This window comes from Spodoptera frugiperda, chromosome 11 (assembly GCF_023101765.2).
Source record: "Spodoptera frugiperda isolate SF20-4 chromosome 11, AGI-APGP_CSIRO_Sfru_2.0, whole genome shotgun sequence".
In the NCBI taxonomy this organism is placed as follows: domain Eukaryota; kingdom Metazoa; phylum Arthropoda; class Insecta; order Lepidoptera; family Noctuidae; genus Spodoptera; species Spodoptera frugiperda.
The window spans coordinates 3,247,118-3,269,172 of record NC_064222.1 but is presented as its reverse complement, the minus strand read 5'-3'; the positions used below and the strand labels follow the sequence as shown (position 1 = coordinate 3,269,172).

Sequence of the window (22,055 nt, the reverse complement as noted above, 5' to 3'; positions counted from 1 at the left end):
CAAAATAATAGGTATATTATGCATGGCTCATGTTCAAGCGCAACTAAATATCTAAATTTTATTAAGTGATTGCATAACCTTTTTTACATACGATTGTTTCTCATATTATATCACACACAGTAAATCTTTTTACGTAATCTTTTTATTGATTTTTAACCGTCTCCACATCTTTCACATGTATTGATGGCTTATTGGTATTTGTCAAAACAAATAGAAGAACTTTAGACACTACTAAAATTATTACTAACTTTAAAATTGATGTAAGTTATACGAGTTCTACAAGTGCAAAAGCATGTAAAATAGCATGCATGTTTAAAACCCTTTCAAAGTCATCATCTGGTTGTTAATCCATATGATCGTATCTGGCAAAATAAAAACTTAAGTCTCCGACGTGAGTCAGACCACTTTTCACACCACTAATGCTATCTAAGCTATAAACAGCGTTAGGTGTTGAATCATTAGCGAGATTTCCTTCGTCTGGTGCTGTTATGTTATTATTGTTATCTACATCTTACCCTGATACATTAGTTAGAAAGCAGTTCCATGTTTAATTTTATCAGACTTCATCTATATCCTGATCTGGCTTGCAAAGTTACATTGTTGATATTATGTTTGTTCTTTCTCGGCTGTGTCTTGTGCCTTCCTATAGTTTTTACAATCAATGGATGAGTAGCAGAACAGTATACAATTTGCATAACTACTAGTGTAAATAAATGTTTCCGCTACAGCTTATTACGAAGTAAATACTTAGCTTAGTATACATTTACTATTTGCATTGATGGTGTTTGGATGAAAACTAAACAGTAAAAAATTGTGAATGTTAGTTGCTTGGTTAAAAATAGTGCTAAAACTGCTGTTATAATTTATTCATTAATTATTATAGATGCGAAGTGTGAAGTGAAAGAGATTTCTATAAGTTTGAACATGAACTTTATATTTTTAGAAATGTGAGTGTTGTATTGACCTTGTATCTGTGTATCTGATTCAATATCAGTTTACACAATGATATCACTGACTTCAGTGGTACAGACTATAGCACCTGCTTGTGCAATGTCTACGTCAGGTCTCACACTAGATCCCAAATTGCACGTGTCAATAGAAATTGAGAGTGTCGGCCATAATTCTAAGTTACGCCACTACACGCACGCGGTGGTCAGCTAACTGTTGGACCAACACAAACCGAACCATCTTCCAGCTTTCTCTAACGCGGATGGGCACAAACATATTAATCTCTTACGTCAAGGAGTGCCTATAGAATTATTAGGGGATGCCTCCATTAGTATGTGAACCTCACACTATTATGAACCATACGTGTTTGTAATAAAGAATAGTTTGGAAGTGGGGATGAAACACATAATGGAGACGAACCAATGTGCACGTAGGCCGTTGGAAACGAAGCCAGTGTCCCACTTGGCGGATTGGACATTCCAAATAAAGTTCGCAATGATACTGCCGGTGAATTAATGAAGACGTTTATAAATCTAAGTGCGGTGGTCGAGGTGTTTGCTGCACCAAATATTACAATGGAGCTGTTACGTGGAAACTGTTAACCAAACGTAAAAGAAATTATACAACAACAGTAATGCTGTAATCTATACCAATGTTACCAAAATTATAAGAGTCAAGTGTTTGATTCTTGATCCTTATACTGATATCATAATTTCTGGAACAAATAAGCACAACAGATGAAAAAGCTTGAGCACAAGAATGATAGTAACGTATACTGATCGGTTATCGCTCACATGTATAAACATTACTATTATTATAAAAATCTAATGGTACTTCAGAGACTTCTTAGTCCAATGTCCCACTTAAGAACTATAGGTAGAAGCTACTATTCATCTATCTTATATAAGAGTCTCGTGTAAAACCGTTAAGATCTGCATATTCGAGGCCACCGATGCCCATGAATAAAGAAATATAATTCTTTATTCAGGTTGGGCTATAGAAACGGAGAATAAATACGAAATACGGTATATCGACACAGTTACGTGCGATAGGTGTTGTGTTCCAAATGAAATCAAAATCAGCTCGATATTTTACATTTTTTTACGATTTGCACGAAATTCACAGTCGGTAGTTTGCATAGCATCTACTAACGTTTCTGCCATGGTTACTCCTGTATTGAGAAGTCAGTAGTTACAAGTGTGATGTGATTTTAATGATTAAAAAAACACATATAAAGGCAGTATATCACAAATAATACATTTATAGTACTGTTCATATTCGTTTATAGAATTCATCTCACATATGTAGGTACTCGAAACAATGGCAAATGTCCCTTAGTTCATTGTTAAACTATCAACACCACCATCGTCGGTGGCCAAAGACTTCGCGACGAGAATTTATATGGTCATTCTCTTAGCCCTATTAATAAATAACTTGATAAATGTCCTTTGTATTTAAAATATGAACTACTGGTACTTATACCAGTTCATTCGTTCCTATGACATTTTTATCATCCACCGAAATCGATGTCTTACCTTCTAAGGGTGCTTTTCTACCAGAGATATGCTATGTAGCTCTCCTGCGAAGATGTAATAGCTAAGCTGTGAAACTAGTATATTACCGTTTTCACCGATACTAACCTATGTAGCAGTGCGAGGAAGATGTGATATGAAGATGCGCCGCCGCAATCACATAGCTTAGCTGTGACCGTTTCCACCAGTGCTAAGCTATGTGCACCAATGAATATGATTGTTGGAAGTCAAACGCATCCACAGCAACGTGACGTAGCACATCTCAGGTGGAAAAGCCATCTAAGACGTCGATGTATTTTTTCTTCATCTTTTGTAGGTTAAGGTGTCTTGACATCACTTCTGATTTTATTAAGTATCGATTTCTTGTTTTTGTGGCCACTACGTCTGAAGAGCTTTCATCACTTAACTAATGTAAATAAATAACCACATCATTGATCGTCGTGTGGTTGCCAAAATCAATATGTTGACGTAATCCATCAATCATATCATTTATTTTTTAGACATATTGAGTTTAATGAACTTGGTTATTGAGAGAATTTGTTTCTTGTAACTGTAAGGGTTACAGGGTTACTGTAAGTTTGGCAGCTATTTCTTTTATTGTAACTTTACCACCATATGAGCCACAAGATTGCTTGCTACGATAGATGAGGGCTTGCCTTGAACAGTTTTTTGTCGAGGGTCAAGGCGGTACAGAACAAGCCAAGAGGACATCGGTGTCCTCCCTCATCCACCTTTATTATAGACCTTATTTCCAATTGTTTACAGGCTACTTTTGTATGAACAAATTTGGTAAACTATTGTAGATGTACTATGTAGTAATGACCAGTAGAACTTCAATTTATTTACCATCATTTCTACAAATTCTGTAACCGCTTGTCCTTCACCAAACAAATCTCCATCTTCATAGAATACGATGTCAAAATCAGTTTTGTGATTAAAGATAAACATTTCTTCACCTTGACGTTAAATGTTAGATCTGCGTAAGTTAAGCAACGCGCGTAGAGTTGAATCTTCTCATACTTTTCCTTTCTCTTCCCATGTTCAAGGGTAATGTTTTAGATTACTTAGATGCCACGATTTGTATTTTGGCAACCAGTTCACATCATTAATGTGCACTCTTCAATTAAGCATTTCGTATCTGTTATAGACAACTGAAATAAAAAAATATAACTGCTGCATGTTAAACCTGCAACTTATTATCTCAGATACTCATAAGTACTCTACTATCTAGACAACTTCGAGGAATATGTAGTATTTTTAAATAACTATCGTGAGACATACTAAATTTACTTAAAATCACGGTTTACTCATATTCATAGAGAAAAGCTCTACTAGTTTCGAGTCACAAAGGGACTCTTCATCAAGAGTAAGCTGCGCGATGAAGATGATGAAGAATTCTTCTGTGACTATCAATAAGCAAAATGTAGTAACTGCCAACAAATTGCCAACCCGCATTGAGCGAGAAGCTTCTGTACCAGAAGAGGCCTTTGGTCAACAGTGGCCACTTATTGGCTGTTAATCTGATGTAGTAATTTGAAACACTTCATATTATTTATTATATCTTTTTCATTTTACGTAGGTAACATATTTCCTACAATTTAGAGAACCACATTCCACAAAGTCTAAGTTATTGGGTTAAAACTGCTAAATGACCGACAAAATTGCTTGCAGCTGTCTACCTGTCTACCTGTAACCTTACTGGTGCAACATTTGATTGCAAAATACTTGCCGAGCTTGTAACTGCACTACGCACTGACTTGGTACATACCTGCTTGGGTCAGACCAGTTAGCAGTCTGCACCGTTTCCCAATTACATTGCTAAAGGATTCGATAAAAATGTCAGATAGTTTAAAGTAGTACTAAATGTTTTCAAGGTAGTAAACTAGTAACAAGTTTGTGTAACCCATCTGTTGAGCTGTTAGAGCTTCTAAATACTATTAAGAACGGTTATCTTTTCACAATGTTTGCTTAGTTTTTTGCATTGTTATCACAGATATCATAAATATGAACGTTTGTTTGAATGTTTTTCCGTCAATCACGTTGAAATTACTGAACGGATTTTGATTTCTTTTAGTATACAGATAGGGTATGAGCAGGCTTAGGTGATAGTATACTTTTTATCAAACGGCAATGCGGGCGAAGCTACTGGCAGAAGCCTCCCTCTTGCCTCGCCCAAGGCGGGAGAAGCAATTGGATAGTTTTACCTCCACAAAAAAAAGGGGGAAATATTGAGTCAGTATCAGTATCAGTTGGTCTTCCTCAGACAAAGATACTCCCAAAGAGCTTTCTGAAGACTACTACCTTGAGGGTAACTAAAATGCTACGCCAAAAAAGTCCATAAAACCCAAATCAAATCTCCATTAACTAACAAAAATGTACTAATTGCAAAAACTCGACCGAGCAATGTAACCATCTATTAAAAGAACGTGGTAAGCAGATGCTACAGTTACTTGTACGTAATTAATATCAAGGTGGCGGTGCGGAAACTTGTGCGTATGCGCGTGCGCAGTTAACGGAACATTCGCTAACAGACGATACGTATGCGGGCATAGAGGAAATTCAAACATAAAATATAATAAAAAATATGGTATAAGCCGGTAAACGAGCACATGGATCGCCTGAAGGGAAGTAATAGTCGTCGCCCATAGACACCTAAATACTAATTACCACCACTGATTGACCAACAAGGCAAATAACAGAATACATAATAATTAAGTATTTGGCGAATACTTCATACAAGTTTCTCATATTTTCGGACGCCTACCGTTAAAGTAACTGAATTTAATTCAATTCCTGTGAACTGGCAACTACAGAATTAATAATTACCTCGTTTTGCTCTAAAAATTAAGAATGCGCCGTACAATAAACGAACAATGAAATTACATTGTTGTGAAGTAACGGGTTCTTAGATGACATACTAGATATTCACTACATAGGTATAGATATATAACATACACGCCTCTAATACGTATAAAGGATAAATAGAGGAGTTTCCGGTCATTTTAGGAGACAGTGAAAACGTGGGGTAGAAAATATGTGTCTTATTCAGCACATATGCCATGTGGTGAGAACTTAAATAAATCGTAAGTTTTAATATTCGAAGTTTCTAATGAAAACTTTAAAATGAACAAACTGTACAGTTCGAATTCATTAGTACCTACCTAGGTAGAAGTTACAATTGCAATAATAGCAACTAGGTACTAATTAGACCATTAATCATTAATTCTTTTGAATCAAAACCTCATTGCAATTGAAATAAAGTTGTTATTTCAACGGACACTTCAACTCCTTACTGGAGCATAATAATCGGTCAATACCTCTTTGCGAGTTACTTCAAAAACACTAAAGTGTTACTTCAAATAAAAAATATTGGTTTAAAGGATTTTAACGAACAATTGCCAACCATAAATAAACATACAATTTACATCTTTAAACCAACTTATTTAGCGAGAAAATGCAAGCACTTCAGCATTGAAGAAAGAACCTTAACTGTTTACCATAGGGTTTTAAACGACATTTTCGGAAAAACCAACATTAAACATGCAACCTTTAAGATTCAAAATCCCTTGACCTTTTAAAACCCTTTCTTTAAAACAACATACATATTTGGTAAACAATACAAACGAATATGGTCTTAGCTGTTGTTGAGCAGTTTACTGTCCATGACTGATTTGTCAGTGGTGATCGCATTTCATGCTCGCTTTGTGCTTTGTTCAGCATGTTAAGTTCCATCTTCAAGGTTAACTGAAGCTAGTTGAAAGGAGTTTTTATGTTGTTTAGAGCTATTTTCATGTGCATTGTATTGTTGTATGGGTGGTTAACCTCATTGGAAACTGCGTCTGAGAGTATTTGAGACATAGGAACATTTTAGACTATTGCTGGTGCTGTTTTGTTATTGGTATTGAGTTTTCTAGTTTTAATTATTGCAGTACGTCTAAATTGTCCTCTGAACGATAGCATAACGTTAAAAGTAGGTGTACATTGCACAGTGGCATTACTTGTCATAGTAGCACCTCTGCCTACCCCTTCGGGGATAAAAGGCGTGATGATAACGATTACGATCAACAGCATCCTCTTCATTACCAACAACGCATTGGTAATGCGTCTGGTACCACAAATAAAAACACAAGTGCCGAAAAGTAGATATTTAAAAGGAGAGCCGGATCAAATCAGGCTTCAAGACGATTTATGCAAAAATGAACACTATTAACACCTACTTACAAAAACAATCAAAACAGTCCTATCTCTAGGACAAAAGAGTGCCATGACATTAATATAATATTTGAAACTTCAAAATGAAAGTAACAGTGTCCACCAGCCCACGATGTTACAAACGTAAATCAAATTAGCACCTATTGGGTCACTGCTTGGGAATGTAACCGAGTAACATTTTAGGCCCAAACATTTAGTAACATACACATTACTTGCAATTTCATGAAGAGTTATGAGCAAAAGCGAAATTATATTGAAGGATTTTTTATCAGTTATGATCTTAAATTAATATTTTAGCTTTTCCCAGTAATTTATGGCCTATGTGTAATTCCAGGGCATTCCATATTCAGCTGTTTTAACGTTAAAGAATAACAAACAAACGTACAAACTTTCGCATTTATAAAATGTATTAGTAGGATGATAGAGAGATATGTTAATACTACAACAAGTCTTACTATAAAGATTCAGATTCTACCCATACCTACAGTTTGCAATGCTCTTTACTCAAAGTTACTTAGAATTGAAATCAGCCTGAGAAGAATTTTAAGCTTTCAATCGCAAGAATGCAGTGAACTTCACCAAAATTGTATATCATTATCTGTTACTATGTATTTACACATTGCTTGAGAAACTAAGATATTACGTTATATCTAAACACATTATTACAGTCAAATCAAGCAGTAATCTACAGAACAATGCACCAACAGTTTATGTCAAAGATATTTACGGAACAAAATCTAAAAATTCAAGTGAAAGTAAGAGCTAATGGCATCGTACTTAACACCGCAGTATCTAGAGACCACAAAACTGTAGTTTTTTAACCAAAGAAAGTTAACTATTTACTTGTAAAACAACAAGAATGGTTTACTGTTATATAAAGTAGGTAGTAGGCAATTCAGTTATGTATTTTATTCATATATTATAAAATAACCTTGTGTGTCTTTCAATTATTATTTTAGAAATTAGATTACATAAACTTTAAGTTGGTGCTGAGTACGTGGGTTGGGTTTCGATTGGCAAATTGGATCAAGTATAACTAGAATTCCAATTGATTTGAAAACCAACAATACCGTACTTGATTAAAAAACTAAACACATATTTGTTTTACTATAAGTGTAGTACGTAGTGTGTACATTTAATTCAACGAAACCAAAAGTGACAAAACACGAAATTCCCAACCCATAAAAGCATCTATTCCCTTTCTAAACCCAAACAAATATATCAAAGTTGAAGCAAACACGAGTAATGTTGAAGAAACACGTCACTTGGTCAAAACATAAGTCGTTTATAAAACCTGTTCGAATTTCTCTCGCCATCAATTCGGCCGGTGCCATCCGAACGAGGGCTCGTTCCACTGACACACTGTACTTTAATCGATAATATTTGTAACTGCATTAACACGCTAATGACCATGGTCTGCCGTTGTCTTAATTGGTGATGTGTTTTGGTTTTTATAAGCAATGAGAAAAGAAATAAAAATGTTTATAAAGATACGATAGAAGAAACATCATCAAAACCAAATGATGTATAGTGATTGTTTTATAAATGATACTTTACCAATAACAGATGACTTGTAATTCATACACCGACAACCATGCACAAAATGTAATTTTCTCCAACGTTACCTGTAACAATGAAAACAATCATTAGAGAAATTAATGGTCATTTTACTGAAAGAAACGCAATACATTATATTACTTGAGGAAATATAAACGTTACAGTTATGTATTCAAAGTTATTTATTTGTGTTACAGAAATCACGCGAGAGCGCGAGCGCGCGTTACATCATGGGCCAGGAACAGTCGTACGCGCACGCTAGCGGCACGCAAGTGAGACGGTACAAGGACAAGTACGACGAGCCCTTGCACTACCGGAGCTCGCCCGTCGACTACCGCGCCAACGACTACGACAAGGACTACAAGCGACACAAAGCGAGGAGAAGCGCCGACAGCTTCAAGAGCGACAACTCCTCGACAGAGAGCAGCGGCTACAGGAGCGGCTCCAGCGCCTGCGAGTACCGCTCCGACAGGTCCTCCAAAAGCGACTACTACTGCACGTCCTTGTACAAGAACGAACACTACAAAGACGTCAACAAAGAACTCTACAAGCCCGTCAAACTCCACAAAGAGAAGCGGTACAACACGCTACAACTCTTCGACACTGACAAAGACGAACTGAAGAGTGCTCGACTCAAAAGCTACCTGGGTGAAACAGACAAGGCCAAGACGACTACCACGAAGAAACCAGGCATTAGAAATTACACGCCTAAGATTCTTTCAGAAGACGAGCAAAGAAAGAAAAGCCAGCATTGGATTTAAGAGAGCTAAGACTAGTAGGCTAAGTTGTAAATATTAGTTTAGCGGTAGATGAGTTGTAAGGGCAGCCATGGAGGCGGCAGGAGCGCTGGCCAGCTTGGCACCGTCGCCCATCACCGTATTGGGTCTGATACCACTCCTGGCACTCGGGATCACGTACTTCAGATACCAACAATTCGACCCGGAGTCTTATATTACGGATGTCAATACTGTGAGTATAATTATCATAATAATAGATGTGTATGCTCAGATGGCGTTCTTTGCGCGCGCAAATTCCCATATTTGTCAAAAATATTTTTTATTCTTCAATTTATCAAGTATATCACTGTTATATATCTCTATGATCGATGTAAAAGCATAATCCATGTAATATTGTATAAGTAAAATTGTTCTCTATTCTGATTAATCACATTAAAAATAAACTTCACATCATTCTAAAATGTGTGTTAAATGTTTCAGGTGATGCCGATCTACGACTTCGTGATAGTCGGCGGCGGTTCTGCCGGCGCAGTGGTCGCGTCGCGGCTCTCCGAGATCGGCAACTGGACAGTGCTGCTCCTGGAGGCCGGCCAAGACGAAACTGAGATCTCTGACATCCCCGCGCTAGCGGGCTACACACAGCTCTCCGAAATGGACTGGCAGTTCCAGACCACACCCTCCAACAACCGCTCTTATTGTCTCGCCATGAACGGTGATCGCTGCAACTGGCCAAGAGGCAAGGTACTCGGCGGCTGCAGCGTACTTAATGCGATGGTGTACGTGAGGGGTAACCGGAACGACTACGACCTCTGGGAAGCGCTCGGTAACCCCGGCTGGTCGTACGATCAAGTGTTACCATATTTTCTTAAATCCGAAGACAATCGCAACCCATACTTAGTGAACACGCCTTATCACGCTGCCGGCGGCTACCTCACGGTTCAAGAGGCACCGTGGCGGACGCCATTATCGGTTACGTTCTTGAAAGGTGGCATGGAACTTGGTTACGAAAACCGCGACATCAACGGAGCGAAACAGACAGGCTTCATGCTGACCCAGGCGACCATGCGGCGCGGCAGCCGCTGCAGCACGGCCAAGGCTTTCCTCCGACCAGTCAGGCAGAGAAACAATCTGCACATTGCTCTCGGTGCTCAAGTTACGAGGATTCTTATAAATCCCGTTAAAAAACAGGCGTACGGTGTCGAGTTTTACCGAAATGGACAGAGACATAAAGTTAGAATTAAAAGAGAAGTGATTATGTCTGCCGGGGCTCTAGCGACACCTAAAATAATGATGTTGAGTGGAATCGGACCTGCAGACCACCTAAGAGAGCATGGTATTCCGTTAGTCGCAAATCTAAAGGTGGGCCATAATTTGCAAGATCACGTTGGATTAGGTGGTTTGACTTTCGTAGTCAATAAACCAGTAACATTTAAAAAGGACCGATTCCAGACGTTCAACGTTGCTATGAACTACATTTTATACGAGAAAGGACCTATGACAACCCAGGGTGTGGAGGGACTGGCATTTGTGAACACAAAATACGCGCCACCTTCGGGCAACTGGCCTGACATACAGTTCCACTTCGCGCCTAGTTCCGTGAACTCTGACGGCGGAGAACAGATCAGAAAGATATTGAACTTACGAGACAGAGTGTACAATACTGTGTACAAGCCTATAGAGGACGCTGAGACGTGGACCATACTCCCACTGTTGTTACGACCGAAGAGTTCTGGTTGGATTAAGCTGAAAAACCGTAATCCATTCACCGCACCCTCCATAGAGCCGAATTACTTCGCGTACAAGGAAGACATAAAAGTGTTGATAGAGGGTATAAAGATAGCGATGGCTTTGTCGAACACGACAGCTTTCCAGAGGTATGGGTCGAGGCCGCACAACATAGCCATGCCTGGTTGTCAGCACCATAAGCTGTTCAGCGACGAATACTGGGAGTGCTGTTTGAAGCACTTCACTTTTACCATATACCATCCTACTGGGACGTGTAAGATGGGTCCAAAGCATGATATAGACGCTGTAGTGGATCCAAGGTTGCGTGTACATGGTGTAGCGAACTTGAGAGTGGTTGACGCTAGTATTATGCCTACGATCATAAGTGGGAACCCTAATGCTCCGGTAATTATGATTGCTGAGAAAGCATCGGATATGATTAAAGAGGACTGGCTGGTATTATGACAGTGTTAATTGATAGTGAATGAAAATACTCAGTCATGAACAAATATGATTATGTTTGCTGATAATTATTTTATTGAAGTAATGTTATTCTCGTGTAGGACTGTAAATATACATTTAAGGCGTGTAGTGTACGTAATTATTTTACTATCGGACTCTCTTAAGCGTTTTGTAATTACCTGTCGTTGGTACAGTATAAAATAAAAAAATAAATAACTTACTACTGAAGTTTTATTTCTAAAAATCTTAATGTTTCAAACCATTCTCACGAAATATTTGAATAAATTGACGGAATTAGTGAAGCCAATGAGACTCTGGGTTCGAACCCTGGGTTTCTCAAAGTATTGAATATTATTCTCAAACAGATTACCGGTGTCGAAATGTCAAGCTTTCTAAGATCTTCTTTAAGGAAAGCTAGAGAACACTAGTATTGTTGCAAACGCAATATGGTTGCAGATATTCCATCCACGCCATTATCACAGCCAGGAAGAGTTAAGGCCTAATGTAAAAACCATTCAATCGTAAAATATCCAAGAACAAAATCCTTTTTCTTTCCGACAAAGATCTTAGCAGCGACATCTAGTGGCGAATAGCACAAATTCTACAGTAAAGTAACTTGAGTAACTTTATAATATTATAGCAGCGCCATCTGTTATGGAATAGCCGAACATCATAGAATGATACTTTCTCTTTAACTTTCGATATTTCAATTTAATGCCAATAGATGTCGGTAGTCGAACCATTGTAACAAATTCCATACAGTTTTTAAATTCTATCTACGAATTGATGTAAATATTTATTGAAATATTTTTACCGAAGTTAAAAACTAAAAAATAAATCAAGTAACTTGAGCAAAAACAGGCAAAAAATAATTCTTTAGGTAATTAATAAATTTTCATTTCATATTCATTTATTTTATTGCATCTACAATACTATATAATCATAAACAATATGTACAACTTACTAGAAATTAAAACTAAAATAAAGAAAAATTTATTAAATTAATAATAATATGGAATTCATAAAAAATATTTTACAAAGATACAGTGTGTAGCATAAAATTATGAGATATATCATTATCCATTAAACCACGTAATGCACGGTAATGTTCATTTCCCAGTCGTTACATAAGTTCCTGTATTCGCATAATATCTCAGTAGATATTGAAATGGAAATAGATATCTAGTTTTATGTGTCATCTCATTTACATGAACTGTTACTATTGCCAAGTTTATGTTAAGTATTCTTACTTTAATAACTAAGTGGTATTCACATTATTGTTTAGTGCAGATTAAATTGTTATGTTTTCGGTAATGTAAACGTATTTAGCAACTCATTGTTATAAATGCCCTACCCCAATAACTTCCAGATCGGCTTGTTTTCCAACAATCCTGTATTATTTATTCAGTAATTCGAAATTTTCTTTTATTCAGTAATTCCACGCAACGAAAAGTTATTGTAATTCTTGAGCTTGCACTTTTATTCAATACAGAAATCACTTACTGGATTTGACCCAAAGTCTATGTATGAGAAGTCGATTAAAAATAATCTAAAACTAAAGGAATTTCAATAGTAACGTAGTTACTACTAGGTACCTGCTATCAGGACCTGTTGATAATGAAACAAGTCGTTATGGCGTCATGTTAATAACTTACAAAACTTACTGCCGCAATCAGAGACATTTCATCGTCATCATATCAGCCATAAGACGTCCACTGCTGAACATAAGGATCCCTCAATGACAATGAAAAGATAGACCGGTTAAAAGCGACCTGCATCCAGCGGCTCCCTGCGACCTTAATGATTACTTAAACTATTCCTAATGACTAAAAACCACCGCGTTCCTCCTCGCTTCCTATTGCTCGCACTATTCCTTAGTAACTGTTCTGACTGCACGGTTGGCGCGGTGGCTGGGTAATCGGCTGCCGCGCAACGTGTAGCGGGTTCGATTCCCGCACGGAGCAACTCTTTGTGTGATCCACAAATTGTTGTTTCGAGTCTGGGTGTCATGTGTATGTGAACTTGTATGTTTGTAAACGCACCCACGACACAGGAGAAAATCCTAGTGTGGGGCAACGTTTTTTTTTTAAAAAAAAAAAAGAAAAAGGAAGGATTTTGTTCCGAAAAAAATTGCTAAGGACTGAGTTAAGTAACCATTAAATGACTCTAAGTACGTCGGCAACTACTTGCACCGGTAGTTATCGGTCTGCTTGAAGTTATCGGCCGTAACTTGCATAACCATTCAATCAACTCAATCGGTTCTGATTTAATAAGAAAATGTATTGATTTATAGTTTCACACCTGTGGCACAACTATGGCAATTTTAATTATCACTTGTCGAGATACAACTGTAATTCAGTAGACAAATGCTTTTTTAATTTGATTTGATGTTTTTTTGTACTTAGACCTCGTACGTACAAAATTGTAAACAGCAAAGTACAATGTGAGCCTAGAGTTCAAACAGATTCAGATTTATTTTTTATATTGGTTAATGACACGTAAAACAAGCCTGCACATTTTTTTATTAAACGGCTTTAGTTAGCTTGACCCGTTTGTTTGTTTGGGTCAAAAATAATTGCAATTTTATCTTCTTTACGATAGATGGATCAGATATTTAGTACACACTCTTTAACCGATTCCGTGCGGAAGTCTTTTTAGCAATCTTTAGTGCCTGGCGTCAAACAAAAATTCTGTGATGCCTCTGAGGCACCAAGCGCCAGAAAGTTTGATGATTCCCCTGGGGAATCATCCGCCATGAATTGTCACTTTTATCTTGTTTTCGTGTTTCTACTTGCTAAAATAATCATTTGACATTGTGTATCTAACGTAGGCAGTCAGTAAATTCGTTCAGTGCGTTTAAAAGTGACGATCTGTGTGTTTTTATGGAAATGGAAGGTAAGTGACTAATTTATATTAGGGGTCGTAAACCTTTTTGCATTATTTCATGGATTTATTTATTCAAGTGTTGTAAAGAATTTATACACGTACCACTTGAGTATGAAAAACACAGCACAGTAAAAAAGCACAGTTAGTATGAAAAACTAGCGGGACAAAATTATTTTGTACCAATACCAGAGCAAAGCAGCTTGTCTTGATTCTTTGGCGTTAGAAGGATCATTTAAGACATGTCCTAAATTGACTTTTGTCCGTCTAGTTTATCAAAATATTATACTGTGCGCCGGCGCAAACAATTATGAACGGCGTAGTTTTAAACAATAATCAACCGTATACGCAAGGAAATACGGTACTTCGTAGGCGAAGGGCCGGCGAACAGCGCACTCTTTGTACGTTTTTAGGCAACAATGAACCTTATGACAAAAGCATTTGATTTTTGAGAAACATTCCAGAAAGTGGGCTGTTAGAATTATAATCAATAATAAAATGTGTCGGCAACTTGGTTTACAACCCCTGATGTCAGCTAATTTGCGAAATTACTTAAAACGAACTCTGTGGGCATGATAAGGGTGACAAATAAAGACACTTTTATTTAGGGGGCTCTTTTGACGAATGTCGTTTAAGCCGAGTTTTGTATGATTTAGTTTTGTATCCTCTCGGGCACCATACGCCATACGCAATAGATTTACATGGTGCCTGTGCGGCATCATCCGCACGGAAACGGTTATCTTGATGCGCATATAATAATCTATTGATTGCTTGATTAGTGAAATACAGGTCATTAAGCTCGTTTAACATAAAACATATTTTTATGTATTACTTGTTTCTGCGGAAGCTCAAAAGATAACTTAAGACCTAATATATTAATTACCTATCATCGAGCACTCACCAAATACCATTTACAAAACAGTGTAACGCAATGCAAATGAGTAAATTCACACCTTGAGTTATATCACTCATGTATAACTAAGTAACCTGCATCGTGTTAGCATTGCATTTGAGTTAACTAATGAGTCATACTTTACATAGACTTTAGAAGGAGTTAAATACTTACATATAAAGAATGGAAAGTATCCATCAAGCCATTTTAAAAAAAAGAAGTAAAAGCCAAAAGCTCTCAAGAAAAAAATGTTATATACAAATTAAATTAAATTAAAATTTAATTTCGGTAAAAAGTTAGTTTTATATTTTTAAGTAACTCGGTACTTATTTTTTTAAATGAACAACAAAGGTTTCCCTTGATCGTTTTAAGATTAAAATAAGGTTTCTGATTCTATCTAATGCACAACTACGAGCTTCTAATAACTTCTAAAAAATCACGTCACCGCGTCTGCGCACGAAGCTCTAGTAATACTTCTCCATTAATGTTCGTGAGTAAAGCGTGATATAATTATAAAAATATTGTATTGTAAGTAAGTACTTGAAATCTTTCAAAACACCATTTTAACAACAAACACCTTATTCCACAATTAACACAACATTTCGATCACATAACCCTTCATACAGAGCTCGACACGCACTTGATCACATTTTAATTTGATGCTTGCTTCCAACAACGCGGAAAAGAGATAGTCATCAAAATTACACAGTTGCACCTAGTGTCGGAACACGGAAGATGTTCTCTGACCTGAGGCCGTGGAGTATGCTCCGGCTGAAAGGTCATTAAGGTCTAAAGTCGCATGATTTATAATATGTACTGTGAAGGTGAATTGTTGATGATCGTGCCTTCGCATATTATGAAAGGATCTTCCTTAGAGAAATGAAAGTGTGGTGAATTAATTAGGGCTGCTTTTAATTGTGGTGTTAAAAACAAAGGGACGAGGTGACTGAAGTATTGAATACAATTACGTGTAATGGTAATACTTTTTTTTCTGGCTTTTGTCCAAATAGTCTGGGGTAAGGTTGGTACCTCAACCTTTTCCTTTTTTACTATGATTTCGCTTAATATCAATATTTTACATGAAGCCATTATTATCTAGGTACCGTCAGGCAAGTTATTTGGTGCGCTGGTAAGAAAATAAAGATTAATTCAGAAGAGTAGGCAGGTAGTTATAATAAATCATTAGACTTTTTAACAACGCCAAATATTTATAACCATTCGTAGGCTCACCAATATGACGTTTCTTGAGGCATATGTACTTTCTAAGATTATTAAGACACCACGGACATACGGTGAAGGAAAATCAGGGGTTTAATAATTTCTAATTAGAAGTTTGAAATCGCCAAATCACATTGAGCACACATGGTGATTAATACTATAACCTTCGCTGTGTGATAAGAGGCATCTGGACAGCAGTGGCCATTTAGGTATACGCTGTTGACATGTAATGATTCATAGACTCGTAGCCAATATGGCTGACTGCACTTCCACTTAAATCTTCATATCACTATTCATGAAGTCGGCTGAAAATCATACACTACATAGGAAACAAACCTTGAATTAGAAATCAATAAATCACGCTAATAGCTGCATTCCTGGATGTGACCTAATAATGACTAAGTAGCAAACTGGTGTTACGTGGTATTGAGTAACATTTGTAATGACTGCACCGCTCATTGATTTCTATGACGGTGCCTATGTAAGTATGTACATATGTTCCTATATGAACTGTAACTTCGTTTAAACGGTGTAGCTTGAATCAGTAGACTCAGACTATGGACCTCTTCTACGTAGCAGGGCGTGCGTATTATCTGAGCTTGGCAGATAAATTGCAATTGAATCACCCTTAAAAGATTTTGAACCTCTAGCCAACTGCCATTTAGCGTTTGTCTACTTATAGAATAGCGAACCAAATTTTATGGGATTGACGTAAACCTTTATATTAGTCAGTGTCATCCCCATACATTCAGTCTTCTACTCTACAACTCTCTCTCTCTTTCTCTCTCTCTAGAGTAGCATTTGACTAGAGGCTCAGGTTTATCAGATACCAGTTCACGTAGACAAATTACAAAGATTATCTCAATTCCTAATAAAAGAAAAGACGTACAAATAATTAAATCTGTATCATAATTAATCAGGTTCGTGATTGCGCAGCACATCCCGCGCAGCCGGCACCGTGATCAACAATGCGCTTGCGCTTGAGCTCACGTACGCCAACTTATGTAACACTCACACATGCGCACTATGTACGCAGGGTTCCGCGTAAGGCTTGGTACACATACACATTGCTTTAATGACAGTCACTGTTGTACAATGTCGTTTAATTTATATAAATGTGTATATTTTAAAGTGTTGATGCTTATTATTCCTTGGAAGGGTAGGTTAGTATAAGTATACTTAACCTACGTAATATAATATTGACTTTAAATTATAAATCAATTTTTCAGCATTCTACGATATAACAGAATGACAGACAGTGTGACCTCTGTAATAAGGGCGAGTGTACATGTAGCTGATCAGTCAGCATTATTTGAGACTCCATATTTTTGTGTTTAAAGCAAGAAAAGTAATCAAATCCAAAAGTTTAACCTGCGAATTGACCCTCGGAAAACTAAGGAAGATATCAGTTCTAGGGAGGAATTCTGACAAGCGTTCTTACCTTACCAAAACGTTCTTACCTTACCAAAACCTTTATGTTCACTCCCGTTATCCGTACATGTGTAAACGGCTTTAAAAACACCGGTTTTAACCGTGGATGTAAATGTTTTAATCATTACACTTACCGTATTACAAAATATAGCAACATTTGTTAGAAATTCAGAATTAAATCAGGATGATTATGATGTAATAATGATTACTGTAATCCGACTTATAAGTTAATAACATATAACTGTATTTGTAGTGAGTGGTTAGAGTAAATAATAATTATAAGTAGTGAGTGTGCACAATAAATCAATTTATACTTATAATAAGGCTGAAGTGCATTTATTTTTGGTTGTTTGACTACTTGTTTGTTCGCACTAATCACCTAAAGTAGCAGTTTGGTTTGTTTTTTTGACTTACATATATGTAAGTTTCGAATAGGAATAACTGGAAAGCAATACCGAAACTATCCACCGTACTCAAAGTCGTTTAATGGTTACTTAACCCAGTCCTTAGCGATTGTTTTCGGAATAAAGCTCGTTCATTACTGAGGAATAGTTTAAGTAATCATTAAATGTCTCTGAGTATGACACTAAGAGACATTTAATTCTTTTTCGATTGGGGAGTGGTTATAACTAAACTTACTAATAGATTTTTAAATCCCAAAAAAATATCCCAAAATTAGATCCACGTCACCATTCAAATCTATGACTTGTAGAAATAGACTAAAATTAAAACATCTAAATATTTTAAACATATATCGCGAAACACTAGTACTTATTCATCAAAACAATTATGTCAAATCAGATAATAATAATTGCTTAAAAGTTGAGGGTCAATAATTATGGTCATACCTTTCTCAAGCCCCGACCCAGTACTAGTGACCCGTTAATTGACTGTAAGTTCAAGTAAAACCAGTATAAGTTGAATTACTTGAACTCTAAGTACACTTGTTATTGCATGCATTAACTTGGTAAACTAGGTAGACAAGTGTCATACTCCATATCCATCTGTTTACTAATTAGTGTAATTTTATTGATATCACGCATTTCATTCATTAAGAAAATAGACAAAGGGTACATACATATTTAATTCATTTTTACCAGTCAAGTTATGAGTCTTTACTAAAATTAATAGTATCAAACGCAAAAAAAATTGTAATATTTTTTTTGCCTATGCATTTTTATGCAAATAAAAAAAACACGTAATAGTAATAAATGACTTGATATAAAAATCATTTAAAATCAGCATTGAAATGAAGCCTATTTCGACACACGCACAAAAATAACTGTTTCAATATTACGGAGAACAAATACTTTTTTTTGTAAACCAATTATATGTATTAACCGAGACGCGTTTACCGAACTTATAAAAGAGCCAGTAATAAATACCCTACATACTTTTTTAGGGAACAGTGAGTAAAGTTTTGTAAGATCGGAAAAGTAGGATCATCCGACCAGGCGAGGTGATCGTGACTGACGGGCTTTCTGCCCAACAGTTGTTAGTTAGAATATTCTATCCATGTTTACCCAACTGCTAACCAAGCTTCAGACCTCCGGACATAACTTCCGCGCCCTCTCTATTTCAAAGGATCGCATTACACACGGTCTTGTGTTACATTTGACGTAACCAAAGTTTCGTGGCCCTATTTCCTACTTACCACGTCCGCAGTCACCGTGAGTGACTTTACACAATGCTATCAGAATCAGAAGGAAATATTTTCTCAAACAAAAAAGTGCTTTACATAGCTTGCGAGGCTCAACGAGTGTTGTTGCTGATGTGAATGTTCCTTTAAATCTAAACAGTTTTGATTCAATTCTATAGATGAAAGATAAAATGACATAATGGGGTTATTCGTCAAAAAGTCTACCAACCGAAACAGTAGCGGTTTAGCTAACAGCGGTTTAGTTTGTCACAGTCTAAACTACTAAAATCTATTGAAAGATATGACTTTTTTATAAAGATTTGCATTCAATTACGACGCAATCTGAAGAAATGCTAAGAAAAAACTTTAATCAACCAGCTTTCAAATATCTACCCAAACAAACTCGCAAGGATAACAAACACTCCAAGTTCATTCACCCGAGATAACAATACAGGGTGTTACGTAAGAGTCAAATATTTACATGAAATACACAATTGATCGTTTAAATCGTAATATAACACGAACAATACGTGACAGTTTAGGAACACGCTGTCTGTGAAAGCTTTTCTCACACCGCGAGCGAGCGATGACGTAACCAGCGTATTATCCACAGCTTTCGATTTCTGGATGAAATCAAAATGGCTTCCCTTTCTTCCAAATTTGAATTTCTTAAAATTGGAGCTTATGTAATCAATGAACAAGGAGTTTTTGGTGAGATGACATACAATACCTACTCAAAGTTACTTGAGGGTGACTAGAGTGAAAAAACTCCGCAGTCGCATTAAATTTTCCCATAAATAGTGCAATCAATACCACGAAATATTAAGACCATTAAAATAGCTATTTTAATCACGCCAGATCGTTAGGAGCTCTGGCAATGTGGATATGAAATAAACACGAGCTTAAAACCAAAAATTGTAGAATCACAAACAATGTTAAAAAGGCCACCAATGCACTTGTGACTCCTCTGGTGTTGCGGGTGTCAATGGGCTGCGCTGATCCCTTACCATCGGGTGATCAGTTTGCTCATTTACCCCCTATACCATTAAAAAATCAAAGACAAACAATTCAACCACCCTATATCCCTTACTAACGACTAACGTTTTAAAAATTAAAATCGAGATTATAACACTTTGTTTTAAACCTTGCCCCTCATTAGTATTTTCTCCTGTGTCGTGGGTGTGTTAAGAAACATACCATGACCAGATCTATTCGTATAACCCAGTTCCGTAATCAAATATCGATACAGCACTATATTTTGTACTTGTATGTTAATTTTAAAACGTTGCTGTGCCCATGGACTGGGTCGATGAGGTAAGCGTCGCCGTTACCCGCAACTTTCGATTTCTGGATGAAATCGAGTCTGCTTCCTCGCACGGCACTGAGTCGTGACCTTGAGTAAAGGTACCTTTACCTTACAATTATGAGAGAAAGATAATGCTTTAGAAATTTTCTGCAATTATTCCGGTAAGCTACTTACAGTTAAGAGTCCCATGAAATTAGGCAAAAAATATATGGAAATGAGCTATTGCAACTGAGGTATTGCACAAAACAATTTACATATTTGAATAAATTAATTAAAATATGCACCTAGTCAGGCTTTTTTTAATATCAAAATTAATCACATGACCTTCAAAAAGCCTACCTTGAGAGGCACAAAAGAGACATATTCAAAATTCGAATAAATAAAAAATAAGCTGTAACAATGACAAATTCTCCAGCCAGGAAGTTTGGCAAATCGATTGGAAGAAGTATCGATGTTCTGTATTTCCCAATCGAGTTGGTATTGGGTCAATCGCAGCATTTTGCAATGATTACGTGTGCGGTTTTCGTCACATGCATACCTGACCGGTGTCATCGGTATACTGACACACACCACATCACGTCAGCTTTGGCTTCACACGGCTCATTACAACATCTGTGGTAATCGAGTTTAAGTTCACGAACCTCTTTTATGGAGATTCATTTGTGGCCCTTGCTTTGTTTTAAAAATGTTTTGGATTTCAGTTTTCTTTTAATAATATGTAAACTAACAATATACAATATTGTCGTGCTTGTCAATTCCTGTAAAGACACAAATCTCAAGTATAGACAGACAGCTTTTCTTTTTTTTCTTCTTGATGGCAACCGAGTCTCAAAATCTTTTCTTTATTAATCGATTTAAATGTTATGAAACGCATTAAATTCTATCAAGACCAACTCATCACAAGAATCAAATAATCTTATCAATGTAAAACCTAACCCATCTGCTCCAAAACTAGACTAATCTAAATGAAAGTGAGAGTAAAACAAGAGCTATTACACAAACTGATGGACGAACAAAAACAATCAATGTTAGCTCTAATAAATGAATCCCACGTCATTCAAGAACAAACAATGTCACTGGTGAAGAATTACTTCTGTCTTAGAAAATGCTAGAAGCAGACGGAAAAACAACGGCATTTGATGGAGGAACTGATGTTAATGAGTTCCTTGCGTACTTGCTGATATTGTAATAACAGCAGCGACTATTTACCATGTAATTTCAGTACTAGTACTTTACGAACTAGATCCGGTATATTTTAATAAGACATTGGGTCCTATTAAAATATCACCCTAAATTGGTAAAAAGCCAGAAGGAAGAAAGAAAAGCAATGGATTTTGGACGACATTTATCTCAAACCAAAACGTCGAAAAGTACAAGCAGACCGTACAATTCACGATTATTACAATGTGGAAGTAATGAAACAACCTGTATAACCAATTACCTAATACACATACCACACTTACTCTCTAGAACAAGGAGATCATTTTAAACAACAACAATCAATAACCGAAAA

General features: G+C 36.5%; 2 protein-coding genes across 4 annotated transcripts in view; one reads left to right on the top strand and one right to left on the bottom strand.

Annotated features, from left to right (window-relative positions):
• The window catches only part of LOC118274662 (glucose dehydrogenase [FAD, quinone]), a 40,254-nt gene extending 28,861 nt beyond the window's left edge, over nt 1-11,393 (top strand). For both annotated transcript variants that reach the window (XM_035592306.2, XM_035592307.2), the window contains exons 2-3: nt 8,447-9,218; nt 9,467-11,393. In XM_035592306.2, the coding sequence (XP_035448199.2) occupies nt 9,078-9,218; nt 9,467-11,176 (1,851 nt within the window). In that variant the 5' untranslated portion in view covers nt 8,447-9,077 and the 3' untranslated portion in view covers nt 11,177-11,393. The remainder of the gene's footprint in view (nt 1-8,446; nt 9,219-9,466) is intronic.
• LOC118274661 (flotillin-2) overlaps nt 1-22,055 on the bottom strand; it is a 287,597-nt gene that overhangs the window by 166,268 nt on the left and 99,274 nt on the right. The window lies entirely within an intron of this gene.